The following is a 24,878-nucleotide window of genomic DNA, read 5'->3' as shown; positions in this document are numbered from 1 at the left end:
CCTCCTAACATCTGGTGTCCCCATCAGTCCTCCTTACATCTGGTGTCCCCATCAGTCCTCCTTACATCTGGTGTCCCCATCAGTCCTCCTAACATCTGGTGTCCCCATCAGTCCTCCTAAAATCTGGTGTCCCCATCAGTCCTTCTTACATCTGGTGTCCCCATCAGTCCTCCTTACATCTGGTGTCCCCATCAGTCCTCCTTACATCTGGTGTCCCCATCAGTCCTCCTTACATCTGGTGTCCCCATCAGTCCTTCTTACATCCGGTGTCCCCATCAGTCCCTCTTACATCCGGTGTCCCCATCAGTCCTCCTAACATCCGGTGTCCCCATCAGTCCTCCTAACATCCGGTGTCTCCATCGGTCCTCCTAACATCCGGTGTCCCCATCAGTCCTCCTAACATCCGGTGTCCCCATCGGTCCTCCTAACATCCCGTGTCTCCATCGGTCCTCCTAACATCCGGTGTCCCCATCAGTCCTCCTAACATCTGGTGTTCCCATCAGTCCTCCTAACATCCGGTGTCCCCATCAGTCCTCCTAACATCTGGTGTCCCCATCAGTCCTCCTAACATCCGGTGTCCCCATCAGTCCTCCTAACATCTGGTGTCCCCATCAGTCCTCCTAAAACCTGGTGTTCCCATCAGTCCTCCTTACATCTGGTGTTCCCATCAGTCCTCCTAACATCTGGTGTCCCCATCAGTCCTCCTAACATCCGGTGTCCCCATCAGTCCTCCTAACATCTGGTGTCCCCATCAGTCCTCCTAAAACCTGGTGTCCCCATCAGTCCTCCTAAAACCTGGTGTCTCCATCAGTCCTCCTAACATCTGGTGTCCCCATCAGTCCTCCTAACATCTGGTGTCCCCATCAGTCCTCCTTACATCTGGTGTCCCCATCAGTCCTCCTTACATCTGGTGTCCCCATCAGTCCTCCTAACATATATACACATTACACCTGTGCACAGGAGAAACGCGTCGGAGAAGGAGCTGGCATTGTAGAGCACAGAGCGTACTGCCGGCGGTCACACTCACACTTTTTTTATGAAACTTTTATCAGTTTATAAAGTGATCCTCGGAGCTTTTCTCTGCCTCTCCGACATGCTTCTTTCTGAGCACTTGTAGCCGGTGTGTAATGCCATTCCCAGCGACTGATCAGAACTGGCCGAATGACCCCGGTGGGGACACACAAGTTCTTCACCAGTAGGGGGAGTCGGTGTTCCTCAGGGAAGTCTATGGGGGTCTATAGGCCGGGAATATAACCCACTCGCCGCTCAGAGAAGACAAAGTGACACTGAAATGTCCGACAATTTTATTACAATATTTTGTATATTTCCTCCGTCATCCGAGAAGACCATACGTTGTCCACCACAAGGTGACTATAGCCATGCAGGGCCGCCATCAGTACTATATACACCCCGCCATTTATATACACCCCGCGCCCGCCATTTATATACACCCAGCGTCCAGTCAGAGAAAAGTATTATATACAGAGTAACAGCCCCCCGGGGAAAGGGCAGGCAGGGCTCCCCACAGTCCAGATATCTGCCTCCTGCCCAGATCTTCCCTGTGGAGGAGAATACGGCGAACCCCTCCTCCACCCAACATTGCTATGAAGACAGGTCATAGAACGACACATCTCCACCCCGCTTCATCATCCACCTGTGATTGCGGCTGTTCCGACTTTTCTTCAACACTAAAAAGAAAAAAAAAAGTCAATCAGAACTCATGAAAGAGACATTTTCATTGGGAGCCCCAACCAAGGTGAACTATGGCCAAATCAAATAAAGGGCAGATCTCTACCTGTGAGCCACCCCAACCATCAGCCAATATGAACCCCGACCATCCCCCGATAAACCCTGACTTCTGTCTAATATCAACCCTGACCATTCCATGATAAACCCTAACCATCCCCGACCATTGGCCAATATCAACCCTGACCATCCCCGATAATCCCCAAACATTGGCCAATATCAACCCCGACCATCCCCCGATAAACCCTGACCATTGTCTAATATCAACCCCGACCATTCCATGATAAACCCTAACTATCCCCGACCATTGGCCAATATCAACCCTGACCATTCCCTGATAAACGTTGACCATCCCCAATAATCCCCAAACATTGGCCAATATCAACCCTGACCAGTCCCCGATAATCCCTGACCATTGGCCAATATGAACCCCGACCATCCCCCGATAATCCCTGACCATTGGCCAATATCAACCCTGACCAGTCCCCGATAATCCCTGACCATTGGCCAATATCAACCCTGACCATTCCATGATAAACCCTAACCATCCCCGACCATTGGCCAATATCAACCCTGACCATTCCCCGATAAACTGTGACCATCCCTGATAATCCCGACCATCGGCCAATATCAACCCCGACCACCCCCCGATAATCCCGACCATTGGCCAATATCAACCCTGACCATTCCCCGATAAACGTTGACCATCTCCAATAATCCCCAAACATTGGCCAATATCAACCCTGACCATTCCCCGATAAACCCTGACCATTGGCCAATATCAACCTTGACCATTGGCCAATATCAACCCTGACCATCCCCGATAATCCCTGACCATTGACCAATATCAACCTTGACCATTGGCCAATATCAACACTTACCATCCCCAAATAATTCCTGATCATCCCCGATAATCCCTGACCATTGGCTAATATCAACCCTGACCATTCCCCGATAAACGCTGACCATCCCCAATAATCCCCGACCATTGTCTAATATCAACCCTGACCATTCCCAGATAAACCCTAACCATCCCCGACCATTGGCCAATATCAACCCTGACCATCCCCGATAATCCCCAAACATTTGCCAATATCAACCCTGACCATTCCCAGATAAACCCTGACCATTGGCTAATATCAACCTTGACCATTGGCCAATATGAACCCCGACCATCCCCCGATAAACCCTGACTTCTGTCTAATATCAACCCCGACCATTCCATGATAAACCCTAACCATCCCCGACCATTGGCCAATATCAACCCTGACCATCCCCGATAAACGTTGACCATCCCCAATAATCCCCAAACATTGGCCAATATCAACCCTGACCATTCCCCTGATAAACCTTGACCATTGGCCAATATCAACCTTGACCATTGGCCAATATCAACCCTGACCATCCCCGATAATCCCTGACCATTGGCCAATATCAACCCTGACCATTGGCCAATATCAACCTTGACCAGTCCCCGATAATCCCTGACCATTGTCTAATATCAACCCTGACCATTCCCAGATAAACCCTGACCATTGGCTAATATCAACCTTGACCATTGGCCAATATGAACCCCGACCATCCCCCGATAAACCCTGACTTCTGTCTAATATCAATCCCGACCATTCCATGATAAACCCTAACTATCCCCGACCATTGGCCAATATCAACCCTGACCATCGCCCATAATCCCCAAACATTGGCCAATATCAACCCTGACCAGTCCTCGATAATCCCTGACCATTGGCCAATATCAACCTTGACCATTGGCCAATATGAACCCCGACCATCCCCCGATAAACCCTGACTTCTGTCTAATATCAACCCCGACCATTCCATGATAAACCCTAACCATCCCAGATAATCCCCAAACATTGGCCAATATCAACCCCGACCATTCCCCGATAAACCCTGACCATTGGCCAATATCAACCCTGACCATCCCCGATAATCCCTGACCATTGGCCAATATCAACCCTGACCATCCCCGATAATCCCTGACCATTGGCCAATATCAACCTTGACCATTGGCCAATATCAACACTTACCATCCCCAAATAATTCCTGATCATCCCCGATAATCCCTGACCATTGGCTAATATCAACCCTGACCATTCCCCGATAAACGCTGACCATCCCCAATAATCCCCGACCATTGTCTAATATCAACCCTGACCATTCCCAGATAAACCCTAACCATCCCCGACCATTGGCCAATATCAACCCTGACCATTCCCTGATAAACGTTGACCATCCCCAATAATCCCCAAACATTGGCCAATATCAACCCTGACCAGTCCCCGATAATCCCTGACCATTGTCTAATATCAACCCTGACCATTCTATGATAAACCCTAACCATCCCCAACCATTGGCCAATATCAACCCTGACCATTCCCCGATAAACTGTGACCATCCCCGATAATCCCGACCATCGGCCAATATCAACCTCGACCACCCCCCGATAATCCCGACCATTGGCCAATATCAACCCTGACCATTCCCCGATAAACGTTGACCATCTCCAATAATCCCCAAACATTGGCCAATATCAACCCTGACCATTCCCCGATAAACGTTGACCATCTCCAATAATCCCCAAACATTGGCCAATATCAACCCTGACCATTCCCCGATAAACCCTGACCATTGGCCAATATCAACCCTGACCATCCCCGATAATCCCTGACCATTGGCCAATATCAACCCTGACCATCCCCGATAATCCCTGACCATTGGCCAATATCAACCTTGACCATTGGCCAATATCAACACTTACCATCCCCAAATAATTCCTGACCATCCCCAATAATCCCCGACCATTGTCTAATATCAACCCTGACCATTCCCAGATAAACCCTAACCATCCCCGACCATTGGCCAATATCAACCCTGACCATCCCCGATAATCCCCAAACATTTGCCAATATCAACCCTGACCATTCCCAGATAAACCCTGACCATTGGCTAATATCAACCTTGACCATTGGCCAATATGAACCCCGACCATCCCCCGATAAACCCTGACTTCTGTCTAATATCAATCCCGACCATTCCATGATAAACCCTAACTATCCCCGACCATTGGCCAATATCAACCCTGACCATCGCCCATAATCCCCAAACATTGGCCAATATCAACCCTGACCAGTCCTCGATAATCCCTGACCATTGGCCAATATCAACCTTGACCATTGGCCAATATGAACCCCGACCATCCCCCGATAAACCCTGACTTCTGTCTAATATCAACCCCGACCATTCCATGATAAACCCTAACCATCCCAGATAATCCCCAAACATTGGCCAATATCAACCCTGACCATTCCCCGATAAACCCTGACCATTGGCCAATATCAACCTTGACCATTGGCCAATATCAACCCTGACCATCCCCGATAATCCCTGACCATTGGCCAATATCAACCCTGACCATCCCCGATAATCCCCAAACATTGGCCAATATCAACCCTGACCATTCCCCGATAAACGTTGACCATCTCCAATAATCCCCAAACATTGGCCAATATCAACCCTGACCATTCCCCGATAAACCCTGACCATTGGCCAATATCAACCCTGACCATCCCCGATAATCCCTGACCATTGGCCAATATCAACCCTGACCATCCCCGATAATCCCTGACCATTGGCCAATATCAACCTTGACCATTGGCCAATATCAACACTTACCATCCCCAAATAATTCCTGATCATCCCCGATAATCCCTGACCATTGGCCAATATCAACCCTGACCATCCCCGATAAACGTTGACCATCCCCAATAATCCCCAAACATTGGCCAATATCAACCCTGACCATTCCCCTGATAAACCTTGACCATTGGCCAATATCAACCTTGACCATTGGCCAATATCAACCCTGACCATCCCCGATAATCCCTGACCATTGGCCAATATCAACCCTGACCATTGGCCAATATCAACCTTGACCAGTCCCCGATAATCCCTGACCATTGTCTAATATCAACCCTGACCATTCCCAGATAAACCCTGACCATTGGCTAATATCAACCTTGACCATTGGCCAATATGAACCCCGACCATCCCCCGATAAACCCTGACTTCTGTCTAATATCAATCCCGACCATTCCATGATAAACCCTAACTATCCCCGACCATTGGCCAATATCAACCCTGACCATCGCCCATAATCCCCAAACATTGGCCAATATCAACCCTGACCAGTCCTCGATAATCCCTGACCATTGGCCAATATCAACCTTGACCATTGGCCAATATGAACCCCGACCATCCCCCGATAAACCCTGACTTCTGTCTAATATCAACCCCGACCATTCCATGATAAACCCTAACCATCCCAGATAATCCCCAAACATTGGCCAATATCAACCCCGACCATTCCCCGATAAACCCTGACCATTGGCCAATATCAACCCTGACCATCCCCGATAATCCCTGACCATTGGCCAATATCAACCCTGACCATCCCCGATAATCCCTGACCATTGGCCAATATCAACCTTGACCATTGGCCAATATCAACACTTACCATCCCCAAATAATTCCTGATCATCCCCGATAATCCCTGACCATTGGCTAATATCAACCCTGACTATTCCCCGATAAACGCTGACCATCCCCAATAATCCCCGACCATTGTCTAATATCAACCCTGACCATTCCCAGATAAACCCTAACCATCCCCGACCATTGGCCAATATCAACCCTGACCATTCCCTGATAAACGTTGACCATCCCCAATAATCCCCAAACATTGGCCAATATCAACCCTGACCAGTCCCCGATAATCCCTGACCATTGTCTAATATCAACCCTGACCATTCTATGATAAACCCTAACCATCCCCAACCATTGGCCAATATCAACCCTGACCATTCCCCGATAAACTGTGACCATCCCCGATAATCCCGACCATCGGCCAATATCAACCTCGACCACCCCCCGATAATCCCGACCATTGGCCAATATCAACCCTGACCATTCCCCGATAAACGTTGACCATCTCCAATAATCCCCAAACATTGGCCAATATCAACCCTGACCATTCCCCGATAAACGTTGACCATCTCCAATAATCCCCAAACATTGGCCAATATCAACCCTGACCATTCCCCGATAAACCCTGACCATTGGCCAATATCAACCCTGACCATCCCCGATAATCCCTGACCATTGGCCAATATCAACCCTGACCATCCCCGATAATCCCTGACCATTGGCCAATATCAACCTTGACCATTGGCCAATATCAACACTTACCATCCCCAAATAATTCCTGACCATCCCCAATAATCCCCGACCATTGTCTAATATCAACCCTGACCATTCCCAGATAAACCCTAACCATCCCCGACCATTGGCCAATATCAACCCTGACCATCCCCGATAATCCCCAAACATTTGCCAATATCAACCCTGACCATTCCCAGATAAACCCTGACCATTGGCTAATATCAACCTTGACCATTGGCCAATATGAACCCCGACCATCCCCCGATAAACCCTGACTTCTGTCTAATATCAATCCCGACCATTCCATGATAAACCCTAACTATCCCCGACCATTGGCCAATATCAACCCTGACCATCGCCCATAATCCCCAAACATTGGCCAATATCAACCCTGACCAGTCCTCGATAATCCCTGACCATTGGCCAATATCAACCTTGACCATTGGCCAATATGAACCCCGACCATCCCCCGATAAACCCTGACTTCTGTCTAATATCAACCCCGACCATTCCATGATAAACCCTAACCATCCCAGATAATCCCCAAACATTGGCCAATATCAACCCTGACCATTCCCCGATAAACCCTGACCATTGGCCAATATCAACCTTGACCATTGGCCAATATCAACCCTGACCATCCCCGATAATCCCTGACCATTGGCCAATATCAACCCTGACCATCCCCGATAATCCCCAAACATTGGCCAATATCAACCCTGACCATTCCCCGATAAACGTTGACCATCTCCAATAATCCCCAAACATTGGCCAATATCAACCCTGACCATTCCCCGATAAACCCTGACCATTGGCCAATATCAACCCTGACCATCCCCGATAATCCCTGACCATTGGCCAATATCAACCCTGACCATCCCCGATAATCCCTGACCATTGGCCAATATCAACCTTGACCATTGGCCAATATCAACACTTACCATCCCCAAATAATTCCTGATCATCCCCGATAATCCCTGACCATTGGCTAATATCAACCCTGACCATTCCCCGATAAACGCTGACCATCCCCAATAATCCCCGACCATTGTCTAATATCAACCCTGACCATTCCCAGATAAACCCTAACCATCCCCGACCATTGGCCAATATCAACCCTGACCATTCCCCGATAAACTGTGACCATCCCCGATAATCCCGACCATCGGCCAATATCAACCCCGACCACCCCCCGATAATCCCGACCATTGGCCAATATCAACCCTGACCATTCCCCGATAAACGTTGACCATCCCCAATAATCCCCAAACATTGGCCAATATCAACCCTGACCATTCCCCGATAAACCCTGACCATTGGCCAATATCAACCCTGACCATCCCCGATAATCCCTGACCATTGGCCAATATCAACCTTGACCATTGGCCAATGTCAACACTTACCATCCCCAAATAATTCCTGATCATCCCCGATAATCCCTGACCATTGGCTAATATCAACCCTGACCATTCCCAGATAAACCCTAACCATTCCCGACCATTGGCCAATATCAACCCTGACCATCCCCGATAATCCCCAAACATTTGCCAATATCAACCCTGACCATTCCCAGATAAACCCTGACCATTGGCCAATATCAACCTTGACCATTGGCCAATATCAACCCTGACCATCCCCGATAAACCCTGACCATTGGCCAATATCAACCCTGACCATTCACCGATAAACCCTGACCATTGGCCAATATCAACTCTGACCATTGGCCAATATCAACCTTGACCATTGGCCAATATCAACACTTACCATCCCCAAATAATTCCTGACCATCCCCGATAATCCCTGACCATTGGCTAATATCAACCCTGACCATCCCCGATAATCCCTGACCATTGTCCAATATCAACCCCCTCCTCGACTCAAAGCATAAGGTTATAATCGGCTCAAACCAACCGATGCCGACTTTTCTGAGTAATCGGTCTTTCTCCCATTGTGTGCCTCCTAGGTGTGAATTCCCATTGTGTCACCTATTTTTATGTCTGTCTGCCAATCCTGATAGGATCAGTTTTGTGATTTTTTGAGTAATATTCGGTTTTATTGTTCATGTTGTGACCGATCATTCCTTTGGTTCTACCTCACATCTTATTTGTGTACGATGTTTGGGGTAGCAGGTCTGGTATTGGCTCTCGGTCTGCTGGAAAGGTTTGGTGGGCAGGAGGCGCTGTCCGGCAGAAGCATCCAAGTGTGGTGCCAAGTGGATCCATCACATTTGGTGGCAAGCGGTCTGGTACGTCCAAACCTCCACCTGGATCCAAGGTCCAGATAGCAGGAGAGGAGGAGAGGTACAGATACCGGCCATCATGGAAGAGGAGGAGAGGTACAGATACCGGCCACCATGGAAGAGGAGGAGAGGTACAGATACCGGCCACCATGGAAGAGGAGGAGAGGTACAGATACCGGCCACCATGGAGGAGGAGGAGAGGTACAGATACCGGCCACCATGGAAGAGGAGGAGAGGTACAGATACCGGCCACCATGGAGGAGGAGGAGAGGTACAGATACCGGCCACCATGGAAGAGGAGGAGAGGTACAGATACCGGCCACCATGGAAGAGGAGGAGAGGTACAGATACCGGCCACCATGGAGGAGGAGGAGAGGTACAGATACCGGCCACCATGGAAGAGGAAAGGTACAGATACCGGCCACCATGGAGGAGGAGGAGAGGTACAGATACCGGCCACCATGGAAGAGGAGGAGAGGTACAGATACCGGCCACCATGGAAGAGGAGGAGAGGTACAGATACCGGCCACCATGGAGGAGGAGGAGAGGTACAGATACCGGCCACCATGGAAGAGGAAAGGTACAGATACCGGCCACCATGGAAGAGGAGGAGAGGTACAGATACCGGCCACCATGGAAGAGGAGGAGAGGTACAGATACCGGCCACCATGGAGGAGGAGGAGAGGTACAGATATCGGCCACCATGGAAGAGGAGGAAAGGTACAGATACCGGCCACCATGGAAGAGGAGGAGAGGTACAGATACCGGTCACCATGGAGGAGGAGGAGAGGTACAGATACCGGCCACCATGGAAGCGGAGGAGAGGTACAGATACCGGCCACCATGGAAGAGGAGGAGAGGTACAGATACCGGCCACCATGGAGGAGGAGGAGAGGTACAGATACCGGCCACCATGGAAGAGGAGGAGAGGTACAGATACCGGCCACCATGGAAGAGGAGGAGAGGTACAGATACCGGCCACCATGGAAGAGGAGGAGAGGTACAGATACCGGCCACCATGGAAGAGGAGGAGAGGTACAGATACCGGCCACCATGGAGGAGGAAGAGAGGTACAGATACCGGCCACCATGGAAGAGGAAAGGTACAGATACCGGCCACCATGGAGGAGGAGGAGAGGTACAGATACCGGCCACCATGGAAGAGGAGGAGAGGTACAGATACCGGCCACCATGGAAGAGGAGGAGAGGTACAGATACCGGCCACCATGGAGGAGGAGGAGAGGTACAGATACCGGCCACCATGGGAGAGGAGGAGAGGTACAGATACCATCCACCATGGAGGAGGAGGAGAGGTACAGATACCGGCCACCATGGAAGAGGAGGAGAGGTACAGATACCGGCCACCATGGAAGAGGAGGAGAGGTACAGATACCACCCACCATGGAAGAGGAGGAGAGGTACAGATACCGGCCACCATGGAAGAGGAGGAGAGGTACAGATACCGGCCACCATGGAGGAGGAGGAGAGGTACAGATACCGGCCACCATGGAAGAGGAGGAGAGGTACAGATACCGGCCACCATGGAGGAGGAGGAGAGGTACAGATACCACCCACCATGGAGGAGGAGGAGAGGTACAGATACCGGCCACCATGGAAGAGGAGGAGAGGTACAGATACCGGCCACCATGGAAGAGGAGGAGAGGTACAGAGACCATCCACCATGGAAGAGGAGGAGAGGTACAGATACCGGCCACCATGGAAGAGGAGGAGAGGTACAGATACCGGCCACCATGGAAGAGGAGGAGAGGTACAGATACCGGCCACCATGGAGGAGGAGGAGAGGTACAGATACCGGCCACCATGGAGGAGGAGGAGAGATACAGATACCGGCCACCATGGAAGAGGAGGAGAGGTACAGATACCGTCCACCATGGAAGAGGAGGAGAGGTACAGATACCGGCCACCATGGAAGAGGAGGAGGAGAGGTACAGATACCGGCCACCATGGAAGAGGAGGAGAGGTACAGATACCGGCCACCATGGAGGAGGAGGAGAGGTACAGATACCGGCCACCATGGAGGAGGAGGAGAGGTACAGATACCGGCCACCATGGAAGAGGAGGAGAGGTACAGATACCGGCCACCATGGAAGAGGAGGAGAGGTACAGATACCGGCCACCATGGAAGAGGAGGAGAGGTACAGATACCACCCACCATGGAAGAGGAGGAGAGGTACAGATACCGGCCACCATGGAAGAGGAGGAGAGGTACAGATACCGGCCACCATGGAGGAGGAGGAGAGGTACAGATACCGGCCACCATGGAAGAGGAGGAGAGGTACAGATACCGTCCACCATGGAAGAGGAGGAGAGGTACAGATACCGGCCACCATGGAGGAGGAGGAGAGGTACAGATACCGGCCACCATGGAAGAGGAGGAGAGGTACAGATACCGGCCACCATGGAGGAGGAGGAGAGGTACAGATACCGGCCACCATGGGAGAGGAGGAGAGGTACAGATACCATCCACCATGGAGGAGGAGGAGAGGTACAGATACCGGCCACCATGGAAGAGGAGGAGAGGTACAGATACCGGCCACCATGGAAGAGGAGGAGAGGTACAGATACCACCCACCATGGAAGAGGAGGAGAGGTACAGATACCGGCCACCATGGAGGAGGAGGAGAGGTACAGATACCGGCCACCATGGAGGAGGAGGAGAGGTACAGATACCGGCCACCATGGAAGAGGAGGAGAGGTACAGATACCGGCCACCATGGAGGAGGAGGAGAGGTACAGATACCACCCACCATGGAGGAGGAGGAGAGGTACAGATACCGGCCACCATGGAAGAGGAGGAGAGGTACAGATACCGGCCACCATGGAAGAGGAGGAGAGGTACAGAGACCATCCACCATGGAAGAGGAGGAGAGGTACAGATACCGGCCACCATGGAAGAGGAGGAGAGGTACAGATACCACCCACCATGGAGGAGGAGGAGAGGTACAGATACCGGCCACCATGGAAGAGGAGGAGAGGTACAGATACCGGCCACCATGGAAGAGGAGGAGAGGTACAGATACCGGCCACCATGGAAGAGGAGGAGAGGTACAGATACCGGCCACCATGGAAGAGGAGGAGAGGTACAGATACCGGCCACCATGGAAGAGGAGGAGAGGTACAGATACCGGCCACCATGGAAGAGGAGGAGAGGTACAGATACCGGCCACCATGGAAGAGGAGGAGAGGTACAGATACCGGCCACCATGGAGGAGGAGAGGTACAGATACCGGCCACCATGGAGGAGGAGGAGAGGTACAGATACCGGCCACCATGGAAGAGGAGGAGAGGTACAGATACCGTCCACCATGGAAGAGGAGGAGAGGTACAGATACCGGCCACCATGGAGGAGGAGAGGTACAGATACCGGCCACCATGGAGGAGGAGGAGAGGTACAGATACCGGCCACCATGGAAGAGGAGGAGAGGTACAGATACCGGCCACCATGGAAGAGGAGGAGAGGTACAGATACCGGCCACCATGGAAGAGGAGGAGAGGTACAGATACCGGCCACCATGGAGGAGGAGAGGTACAGATACCGGCCACCATGGAGGAGGAGGAGAGGTACAGATACCGGCCACCATGGAAGAGGAGGAGAGGTACAGATACCGGCCACCATGGAAGAGGAGGAGAGGTACAGATACCGTCCACCATGGAAGAGGAGGAGAGGTACAGATACCGGCCACCATGGAAGAGGAGGAGGAGAGGTACAGATACCGGCCACCATGGAGGAGGAGGAGAGGTACAGATACCGGCCACCATGGAAGAGGAGGAGAGGTACAGATACCGGCCACCATGGAGGAGGAGGAGAGGTACAGATACCGGCCACCATGGAGGAGGAGGAGAGGTACAGATACCGGCCACCATGGAAGAGGAGGAGAGGTACAGATACCGGCCACCATGGAAGAGGAGGAGAGGTACAGATACCGGCCACCATGGAAGAGGAGGAGAGGTACAGATACCGGCCACCATGGAGGAGGAGGAGAGGTACAGATACCGGCCACCATGGAAGAGGAGGAGAGGTACAGATACCGGCCACCATGGAAGAGGAGGAGAGGTACAGATACCGGCCACCATGGAAGAGGAGGAGAGGTACAGATACCGGCCACCATGGAAGAGGAGGAGAGGTACAGATACCGGCCACCATGGAAGAGGAGGAGAGGTACAGATACCGGCCACCATGGAAGAGGAGGAGAGGTACAGATACCGGCCACCATGGAAGAGGAGGAGAGGTACAGAGACCTCCGCTGGTATGTAGCCCATGGACAGCAGATGACAGCCTGACAGAAGGCTTTGGCTATGGCGGCCGTACGGGAGGCTGTCTGAGGATCCTGACTTTGGGAATGATCTGGAGTGGCGTTTGGAGGAAATCTTGGAGTACAGAGACCGGATGGTGAATGTCTCAGAAGATTTGGAGTTTCTGGCCAATCAGGAATGGGAGCTGGACATCGCCTACAGACAGCTGCTAAGACTCTGCTCAGTGCCAGGGCTGGGCTCCCTTTTCCTGGGACTATGCAGAAGTACCAGCCGACAGTCCTGAAGTGTCAGCGGTGGGGCAGAGTGCCAACGTGCTCTGCCCCTCTCCAGCTATGGATGTGGAGCTCTTATGGCCAATGCAGGAAGTGCCGACTGACCTTGAGAAACCTGTTTGTGCACAGGAGGAGCTCGGGTGGAGGAAAGCGTCCGTCCAGGAGAGGGATGGGGATCTGGGAAATGGAGCAAATGCCTCGTCTCCCCGGCAGCAGCAGAAGTTTGGGAGGCAGGGAGGCGGCCTCGGAGAGACATTTCCCCAGCAGCAGTACAGGGACTCAGAAGAGAAGGAAGTCCAAGAGATGGAGCAACCAGCTCATCTCCCCGGTGGCAGTACGATGACCCGGGATCAGAGGACACGATCTTCCCTTCCCAGCAAGGATCCGTGTATCTGGAATGTCATTCCAGGAGCTGGATGTGGATAGGAGATGGAGCAGTCGGCTCATCTCCTCAGCAGCAATTCAGCAGTCTAGGAGAGGAGGTGGTCACCCTACCCCCCAACAGTTAGCAAAAGCAGAAGATGTGGTGTCTCCGACCCTCAATCTGGCTGACCTTGTGGGGGAGGGGCCCTGATAAATGTAGCTGCCCTTGTGGGGGAGGGGTCCTGATAAATGTAGCTGACCTTGTGGGGGAGGGGCCCAGATAAATGTAGCTGACCTTGTGGGGGAGGGGCCCTGATAAATGTAGCTGCCCTTGTGGGGGAGGGGTCCTGATAAATGTAGCTGACCTTGTGGGGGAGGGACCCTGATAAATGTAGCTGCCCTTGTGGGGGAGGGGCCCTGATAAATGTAGCTGCCCTTGTGGGGGAAGGGCCATGATAAATGTAGCTGCCCTTGTGGGGGAGGGGCCCTGATAAATGTAGCTGACCTTGTGGGGGAGGGGCCCTGATAAATGTAGCTGCCCTTGTGGGGGAGGGGCCCTGATAAATGTAGCTGCCCTTGTGGGGGAAGGGCCATGATAAATGTAGCTGCCCTTGTGGGGGAGGGGCCCTGATAAATGTAGCTGCCCTTGTGGGGGAAGGGCCCTGATAAATGTAGCTGCCCTTGTGGGGGAAGGGCCCTGATAAATGTAGCTGCCCTTGTGGGGGAGGGGCCCTGATAAATGTAGCTGCCCTTGTGGGGGAAGGGCCCTGATAAATGTAGCTGCCCTTGTGGGGGAAGGGCCCTGATAAATGTAGCTGCCCTTGTGGGGGAGGGGCCATGATGAATGTAGCTGCCCTTGCGGGGGAGGGGCCATGATAAATGTAGCTGCCCTTGTGGGGGAAGGGCCCTGATAAATGTAGCTGCCCTTGTGGGGGAGGGGCCCTGATAAATGTAGCTGCCCTTGTGGGGGAAGGGCCCTGATAAATGTAGCTGCCCTTGCGGGGGAGGGGCCATGATGAATGTAGCTGCCCTTGTGGGGGAGGGGCCCTGATAAATGTAGCTGCCCTTGTGGGGGAGGGGCCATGATAAATGTAGCTGCCCTTGTGGGGGAGGGGCCATGTTTTTGGAGGAATGTACATACGGCTCAGTGACTCTCATTCGCTTCCATGATGCTTCTTCTGGATTTCCAGAATCTTCTCTCAGTACGTTGACCTGTAGAGGGAACTCACATCATTACACTAATAAACTATTTCATTATACAAAACTTTATCAGTCTAAACAATCTTCCAGAGAGATCAGGATAATACAAGTCTATGGTGGCCGCCAGTCACAGCCAGGTTCAGTGACCTGTGTGCAAAGGCCACGATGAGCCTAACGGTGCAGGAAGCAAACAGCTAATAAATGGGCATTGGTTGGGCAGATATATAAAGGCTCCAGCAATATGGTGATAACAGAACATCCATCACATATTCCCCGGGTACGGAGCAGACCCCAACCCATTCCTCAACAATCCCAACAAAGATAACAGTGGGGGCTGTGTATGACATGGTGCCATCTTCTGTGTAGGACATGGCGTCTGTGTATGACATGGCGCCATCTTCTGTGTAGGACATGGCGCCACCTTCTGTGTAGGACATGGCGCCACCTTCTGTGTAGGACATGGCGCCATCTTCTGTGTAGGACATGGCGCCATCTTCTGTGTAGGACATGGCGCCATCTTCTGTGTAGGACATGGCGCCACCTTCTGTGTAGGACATGGCGCCACCTTCTGTGTAGGACATGGCGCCATCTTCTGTGTAGGACATGGCGCCATCTTCTGTGTAGGACATGGCGCCATCTTCTGTGTAGGACATGGCGCCATCTTCTGTGTAGGACATGGCGCCATCTTCTGTGTAGGACATGGCACCATCTTCTGTGTAGGACATGGCGCCATCTTCTGTTTAGGACATGGCGCCATCTTCTGTGTATGACATGGCGCCATCTTCTGTGTATGACATGGCGCCATCTTCTGTGTAGGACATGGCGCCATCTTCTGTTTAGGACATGGCGCCATCTTCTGTGTAGGACATGCGCCATCTTCTGTGTAGGACATGGCGCCATCTTCTGAGTAGGACATGGCGCCATCTTCTGTGTAGGACATGGCGCCATCTTCTGTGTAGGACATGGCGCCATCTTCTGTGTAGGACATGGCGCCATCTTCTGTGTAGGACATGGCGCCATCTTCTGTTTAGGACATGGCGCCATCTTCTGTGTAGGACATGGCGCCATCTTCTGAGTAGGACATGGCGCCATCTTCTGTGTAGGACATGGCGCCATCTTCTGTGTAGGACATGCGCCATCTTCTGTGTAGGACATGGCGCCATCTTCTGAGTAGGACATGCGCCATCTTCTGTGTAGGACATGGCGCCATCTTCTGAGTAGGACATGGCGCCATCTTCTGAGTAGGACATGGCGCCATCTTCTGTGTAGGACATGGCGCCAACTTCTGTGTAGGACATGCGCCATCTTCTGAGTAGGACATGCGCCATCTTCTGTGTAGGACATGGCGCCATCTTCTGAGTAGGACATGGCGCCATCTTCTGAGTAGGACATGGCGCCATCTTCTGTGTAGGACATGGCGCCATCTTCTGTGTAGGACATGGCGCCAACTTCTGTGTAGGACATGCGCCATCTTCTGTGTAGCACATGAAGGGGCCGCACAAGGTGGCGTCCAAACGGTTTTGTTTATTGCACGAACACAAAAAGGTGCAACGTTTCGGAGTCACGTAGGACCCCTTCGTCAGGCATGCCTTAAATGTGAAATACCAGTGAAGAGAATTTAAATAACCATCAACCAATCAGATAATAAAGAAAAACCAAAGCTCCTCCCCCCCAGATGACGTCACAAATCCCGCCAAAAAAGACAAAAAAAATGAGCCTAATAATAGTTTAGCATAACGAATCCAACACACAGACATATGTAAATCAGGGGCGAACAGAAGAAACCGCTGACATGACCTGTATCTTGTCACATGAAATTCGGTATTGTGGATCCCGAGTCATTATAGGGACCGGCCCGTTGCTAGGGAACGTAACTATCGATCGCACGATCTAGATGTCAATCAGCACTAGTGTAGGGAAGCATTCGTTTTAGTAAAACGGTAAACACCGATCATGCATGCGGTGGGCAGGACGCTGTAGTGCCGCGGGGCCGCCGATGCCAGGGAACCGCATGATGTCGGCGCCTGTGTGGGGGTAAATTGTTTAGACTACAGCAGATATCCTCATGTCTTCTTACATCCACCTGATAGAATCCGATGAATGTGTGGGGACTGAAGACCAGGTTGCGGCCTTGCAGATCTGAGCCATGGAGGCCTGGTGATGCCCCGCCCACGAAGCCCTAACAGCCCTAGAGGCGCATGCTTCCATTTGAGAGAGTAGAAACTACTTCTTTAAGCCATAAGCTTGAACGATTACTTGTCAAATCCATTAATGCTGTGTACACATGATCGGACTTGGTCCGGCGGACCAGAGTCCGCCAGACAATCCGCCCATGTGCGGGCTCCGCCGGACTAGCTCCTCTGCTAGTAAAAGGGCTAGCAGAAGATAGCGGAGGAGTCATTGATGGACACCGCTAGTAAAAGGGCTAGCAGAAGATAGCGGAGGAGTCATTGATGGACACCGCTAGTAAAAGGGCTAGCAGAAGATAGCGGAGGAGTCATTGATGGACACCGCTAGTAAAAGGGCTAGCAGAAGATAGCGGAGGAGTCATTGATGGATACCGCTAGTAAAAGGGCTAGCAGAAGATAGAGGAGTCATTGACGGACACCGCTAGTAAAAGGGCTAGCAGAAGATAGCAGAGGAGTCATTGATGGACACCGCTAGTAAAACGGCTAGCAGAAGATAGCGGAGGAGTCATTGATGGACACCGCTAGTTAAAAGGGCTAGCAGAAGATAGCGGAGGAGTCATTGATGGACACCGCTAGTAGAAGATAGTGGAGGAGTCATTGATGGAAACTGCTAGTAAAAGGGCTAGCAGAAGATAGCGGAGGAGTCATTGATGGAAACCGCTAGTAAAAGGGCTAGCAGAAGATAGCGGAGGAGTCATTGATGGACACCGCTAGTAAAAGGGCTAGCAGAAGATAGCGGAGGAGTCATTGATGGACACCGCTAGTAAAAGGGCTAGCAGAAGATAGCGGAGGAGTCATTGACGGACACCGCTAGTAAAAGGGCTAGCAGAAGATAGCGGAGGAGTCTAGAGGTCGACCGATATATCGGCCGGCCGATATTTGCCGTTTTTTAAATAATCGGCATCGGCCGATTGTGCTCATAGAAAGCCGATTTAGAACTACAGCGGGACTTTGAAATGACTTCTGTAACAGAAGTCAGTGTAAGTTGCCTGAGTTGTCATAGAAACGTCTTTCCTCCTCTCTGGGCTGCCAAGAAAAGAACAAAATGATACAATGTTTACACTTCTGAATGAATGAAATCATCTCTGTGTGTAGAAGTTCTCAGTTTAACCATTTAAAGACTAAATCTTTTCTGACACTTGTTGCTTACAAGTAAAAATCCTGTATTTTCTGCCAGAAAATCACTTAGACCCCCAAAAAGTATATATATATTTTTTAGCAGAGATCCTAGGGAATAAAATAGCGGTTGTTGCAATATTTTATGTCACACGGCATTTGCACAGAGGTCTTTCAAATGCATTTTTTGGGAGAAAAATACACTATTTAAAAAATAAAAATAAAATAAAAACAGTAAAGTTAGCCCTTTTTTTTTTTCGTCCAAAAGTTTTGACTACCCGTTTTTATTTAATATATAGTTTTTTTTTTTTTTTATCTAAATCATACATACAAGTAAACTGATTGGAGGTTTGTTTTGTTTAATAAATGTTTAAATGTAAGAAATTTTCTGTATCACTTATGAAGACTGCTTTCACACTGGAGCGGGGAGGCGTTGATGGTAAAACGCAAGTTTTAGCGGCTCTTTACCATCATTTTAGTGGTGCTATTTGGCTGCTAGTGGGGCACATATAACCCAGCTAGCGGCCAAGGAAGAGGTTAAATGCGCCCATGAAGCACCGCTGCCAAATCGCATTGCATGCGCTTCGGCAGTGGTGCCCATTCATATCATTGGGCAGGAGTGGTGGAGGAGGGGTATACACCACTCCAAACGTGCTGCTTGCAGGACTTTTTTTTTTAAGATCCTGCCAGCGCATCGCCTCAGTGTGAAAGCACTCGGGGCTTCCACACAGACTGCAGGGGAGCCATTTTGCAGGCACTTTACAGGCGCTATTTTTAGCCCAAAAGCGCCTGAAAAACGGCCCAAAAAAATCGACATCATATGTCGGCTATCGGCCGCCATGATTTCTAAATATCGGCATCGGCCAGAGAAAAACCCATATCGGTCGACCTCTAGAGGAGTCATTGATGGACACCGCTAGTAAAAGGGCTAGCAGAAGATAGTGGAGGAGTCATTGACGGACACTGCTAGTAAAAGGGCTAGCAGAAGATAGCGGAGGAGTCATTGATGGACACCGCTAGTAAAAGGGCTAGCAGAAGATAGTGGAGGAGTCATTGACGGACACCGCTAGTAAAAAGGGCTAGCAGAAGATAGCGGAGGAGTCATTGATGGACACCGCTAGTAAAAGGGCTAGCAGAAGATAGCGGAGGAGTCATTGACGGACACCGCTAGTAAAAGGGCTAGCAGAAGATAGCGGAGGAGTCATTGATGGACACCGCTAGTAAAAGGGCTAGCAGAAGATAGCGGAGGAGTCATTGACGGACACCGCTAGTAAAAAGGGCTAGCAGAAGATAGCGGAGGAGTCATTGATGGACACCGCTAGTAAAAGGGCTAGCAGAAGATAGCGGAGGAGTCATTGACGGACACCGCTAGTAAAAGGGCTAGCAGAAGATAGCGGAGGAGTCATTGATGGACACAGCATCTTTATCTTGACCTTAGGGACGTCCCCATGCAGTGTCATAGAAATGAGGAGTGGGAACAGTAAGAGAATAACTCCACCCATAACACCCAGAGCTCCTCAATGGAGGAGATGCCACCTTAACCACTTAAGGACCGCCGTATTGCCATTATACGTGATCAGAATGGCACAGGCAGGCACAATCACGTAGATCTATGTGCCTGCCTTCCAGCGGGTGGGGGGTCCGATCGGACCCCCTCCCGCTGGATACGGCGGTCCGTTTCCCTCCAGCAGCGATCCGTGATGAGGGGATGGCCGTTGGTTTTCGGCCACCCCCTCTGGATCGCTCCTGGCCAATGACGAACTTCCTCCCACTGTGTATTGTTTACACAGAAGGAGGAAGTGATGTCATTCTCCTCGGGGCGGTCTTTTTGACCGGACCGCGAGGAGAAGACTAATAGTAAGTGTGCACCAACACTACACTGACATTTAGGTACACACAGGTACACAAACCCCCCCCGATCCCCCCCAGTCACAGTGTCACTGATTGCATTGATCATTTCTTTACTGATCACTGCATTCAGTGTCAGTTGTAAAAGTAAAAACTGTCAGGGTAGTTAGTGTTAGGTCCAGGGTAGCCCCCACCACCCCCCAATAAAGATTTAACCCCCTGATTGCCCCTAGAGTTAACCCTTTCACCCCCTTTTGCCAGTGTCACTAAGCGATAATTTTTCTGATCGCTGCAGTAGTGTCGCTAGGTAGCTAGTTATTTTTTTAGGTTCACCGCCAGGTTTTTATATCGCTAGGTACCCCGATATACTACCCAATAATGGTTTTAACATCCTGATTGCCCCTAGTTAACCCTTTCACCCCCTTTTGCCACTGTCACTAAGCGATTATTTTTCTGATCGCTGCATCAGTGTCGCTACTGTCGCTAGGTAGCTAGTTATTTTTTTAGGTTCACCGCCAGGTTTTTATAGCGCTAGGTACCCCGATATACTACCCAATAATGGTTTTAACATCCTGATTGCCCCTAGTTAACCCTTTCACCCCCTTTTGCCACTGTCACTAAGCGATCATTTTTCTGATCGCTGCATTAGTGTTGCTACTGTCGCTAGGTAGCTAGTTATTTTTTTAGGTTCCCCGCCAGGTTTTTATATCGCTAGGTACCCCGATATACTACCCAATAATGGTTTTAACATCCTGATTGCCCCTAGTTAACCCTTTCACCCCCTTTTGCCAGTGTCACTAAGCGATCATTTTTCTGATCGCTGCATCAGTGTCGCTACTGTCGCTAGGTAGCTAGTTATTTTTTTAGGTTCACCGCCAGGTTTTTATAGCGCTAGGTACCCCGATATACTACCCAATAATGGTTTTAACATCCTGATTGCCCCTAGTTAACCCTTTCACACCCTTTTGCCAGTGTCACTAAGCGATCATTTTTCTGATCGCTGCATCAGTGTCGCTACTGTCGCTAGGTAGCTAGTTATTTTTTTAGGTTCACCGCCAGGTTTTTATATCGCTAGGTACCCCAATATACTACCCAATAATGGTTTTAACATCCTGATTGCCCCTAGTTAACCCTTTCACCAGCGATCACAGTATAAGTGTCACTGGTGACGCTGGTTAGCCAGTTAGTTATTTAGGTTCCCCGTCAGGTTTTTATATAGCGCCAGGGACCCCCATATACTACCTAATAAAAATTTGAACCCCCTGATTGCCCCTAGTTAACCCTTTCACCACTGATCACCGTATAAGTGTTACGGGTGACTCTGGTTAGTTTGTTTTTTATAGCATCAGGGCACCCACCATTTATTACCCAATAAAGGTTTAACCCCCTGATCACCCGGCGGGTGATATCAATTAGGTTTTAGGGTCAGGGTCGGCGTCGCCCCAGGCAGCACTAGGTTAGTGCCAGTACCGCTAACACCCACGCACAAAGCATACACCTCCCGTAGTGGTATAGAATCTGAACAGATCAATATCTGATCTGATCAGATCTATACTAGCGTCCCCAGCAGTTCAGGGTTCCAAAAAAACGCATTGTTAGCGGGATCAGCCCAGATACCTGCTGGCACCTGCGTTTTGCCCCTCTGCCCAGCCCACCCAAGTGCAGTATCGATCGATCACTGTCACTTACAAAACACTAAACACATAACTGCAGCGATCGCAGAGTCAGGCCTGATCCCTGCCATCGCTAACAGGTTTTTTGGTAGCATTTTATATTTAAATCCGGAAGGCAGTGCTTGGTTTTCGGGGTCCCGTACGTGGCTAGGCTCCCAAAAAGTCCCCCACATGTGGTATCCCCGTACTCGGGAGAAGCAGCAGAATTTATTTTGGGGTGTAATTTGACTTATGCCCATAGCATGTGTGAGCAATATATCATTTAGTGACAACTTTGTGCAAAAAAAAAAAGTTTGTAATATTCCCGCAACTTTTGGCAAAATATAAAATATTCCATGGACTCAACATGCCTCTCAGTAAATAGCTTGGGGTGTCTACTTTCCAAAATGGGGTCATTTGGGGGGGTTTTGTGCTATTTTGGCATTTTATGGCCTTCGAAACTGTGATAGGTAGTGAGGAGTGAAATCAAAAATTTGCACCCTTAGAAATCCTGAAGGTGGTGATTGGTTTTCGGGGTGCCGTGCGCGACTAGACTCCCAAAAAGTCCCACACATGTGGTATCCCCGTACTCAGGAGAAGCAGCAGAATATATTTTGGGATGCAATTTCACATATAACCATGGCATGTGTGAGCAATATATCATTTAGTGACAACTTTTTGTAAAAAAAAAATTTTTATTTTATTTTTTGTCATTATTCAATCCCTTGGGACAAAAAAAAAAAATATTCAATGGTCTCAACATGGCCCTCAGCAAATAGCTTGGGGTGTCTACTTTCCAAAATGGGGTCATTTGGGGGGGTTTTGTGCCATCTTGGCATTTTAAGACCTTCAAAACTGTGATAGGTAGTGAGGAGTAAAATAAAAAATGTATGCCCTTAGAAATCCGGAAGGCAGTGCTTGGATTTCGGGGTCCCGTACGCGGCTAGGCTCCCAAAAAGTCCCCCACATGTGGTATCCCCGTACTCAGGAGAAGCAGCAGAATGTATTTTGGGGTGTCATTTCACATATGCCCATAGCATGTGTGAGCAATATATCATTTAGTGACAACTTTGTGCAAAAAAAAAAAAGTTTGTAATATTCCTGCAACTTGTGGCAAAATATAAAATATTCCATGGACTCAACATGCCTCTCAGTAAATAGCTTGGGGTGTCTACTTTCCAAAATGGGGTCATTTTGGGGGGGGGGGGGGTTTGTGCTATTTTGGCATTTTATGGCCTTCGAAACTGTGATAGGTAGTGAGGAGTTAAATCAAAAATTTGCACCCTTAGAAATCCTGAAGGTGGTGATTGGATTTCGGGGTGCCGTGCGCGACTAGACTCCCAAAAAGTCCCACACATGTGGTATCCCCATACTCGGGAGAAGTAGCGGAATATATTTTGGGGTGCAATTCCACATATAACCATGGCATGTGTGAGCAATATATCATTTAGTGACAACTTTTTGTAAAAATATTTTTTTTTGTCATTATTCAATCCCTTAGGACAAAAAAAATAAATATTCAATGGGCTCAACATACCCATCAGCAATTTCCTTGGGGTGTCTACTTTCCAAAATGGGGTCATTTGGGGGGGTTTTGTACTGCCCTGCCATTTTAGCACCTCAAGAAATGAGATAGGCAGTCATAAATTAAAAGCTGTGTAAATTCCAGAAAATGTCCTCTAGTTTGTAGACGCTATAACTTTTGCGCAAACCAAAAAATATTCGCTTATTGACATTTTTTTTACTAAGGACATGTGGCTGAATAAATGTTGCCCTCAATGTATGACTAAAATTTAGTTTATTCGATTTTTCTTATAACAAAAAGAAGAAAATATCTTTTTTTTTCAAAATTTTCGCTCTTTTTCCATTTATATCGCAAAAAAAAAAAAAACGCAGAGGCAATCAAATACCATCAAAAGAAAGCTCTATTTGTGGGAAGAAAAGGACGCAAATTTCGTTTGGGTGCAATATTGCATGACCGCGCAATTACCAGTTAAAGCAGCGCAGTGCGAAATTGGAAAAAGACCTCTGGTCCTTAAGGTGTTTATTGGTCCGGGGCTGAAGTGGTTAAACAGCCACCTGCAAAACACTGCGGCCAAAAGCAAGCATCCGAAGATGCGCTCACGTCAACCTTGTAAAATTTTGTGAAAGTGTGAACGGACGACCAGGTCGCCGCCTTACACACCTGAGAAGCGGACACTCGATGTCGGAAAAACCCAAGAGGCACCAATTGCCCTGGTGGAATGTGCCGTGACAGGAAAGGGAGGTGCCCGTCCCCATATGGCATAAGCCTGAACCACGATCTGTCTGAAAAATGGTGGCCGACGAGACCACCAGGCCCTTCTTCGGACCAGCCACCGATACAAACGACGAGTCCGACCTCCGAAAAAAAGGAGCCGTAGCAGACAGATACACCCCGCAGAGCCCGGACCACGTCCACGGAATGCAAAGCCACCTCTTTGGGGTGTGACAGCCGAGGACAGAAGGACGGAAGCACAATGTCCTCTTTTAGATGAAAAGCCGAAAAACAACCTTTGGAAGAAACGAAGGCTGCGGACGCAGCACCGCCTTATCCTTGTGGAGGACCAAGTATCGAGACTTCTGTGTATTGGTTCCGATTATAAATAATCGAAACACGTGGCGCTAAACCAAGCGACTGTTACACCACTAAATATTATACTACAAAGTGCATCAAATATAGCTCAAAACAATTGTATACATAAATAAAAAAAATATTAATA

The 24,878-nt window shown here is 49.8% G+C and overlaps 1 protein-coding gene across 1 annotated transcript in view; it reads right to left on the bottom strand.

Moving 5' to 3' along the window:
* Window positions 1-1,292: 1,292 nt before the first annotated feature.
* The window catches only part of ARHGEF39 (Rho guanine nucleotide exchange factor 39), a gene marked incomplete in the record, with an annotated part of 172,684 nt that continues 149,098 nt past the window's right edge, over window positions 1,293-24,878 (bottom strand). The window contains 2 exon segments of the mRNA XM_077478238.1: window positions 1,293-1,688; window positions 15,274-15,330. Coding sequence (XP_077334364.1) covers window positions 1,616-1,688; window positions 15,274-15,330 — 130 coding nt within the window.

Source organism: Lithobates pipiens, unplaced genomic scaffold (assembly GCF_037356315.1).
Source record: "Lithobates pipiens isolate NorthernLeopardFrog02 unplaced genomic scaffold, aLitPip1_a1.2 Scaffold_13, whole genome shotgun sequence".
NCBI lineage: Eukaryota > Metazoa > Chordata > Amphibia > Anura > Ranidae > Lithobates > Lithobates pipiens.
Note: the sequence above shows the minus strand (reverse complement) of the source record. Positions and strands in the feature narration are given on the sequence as shown.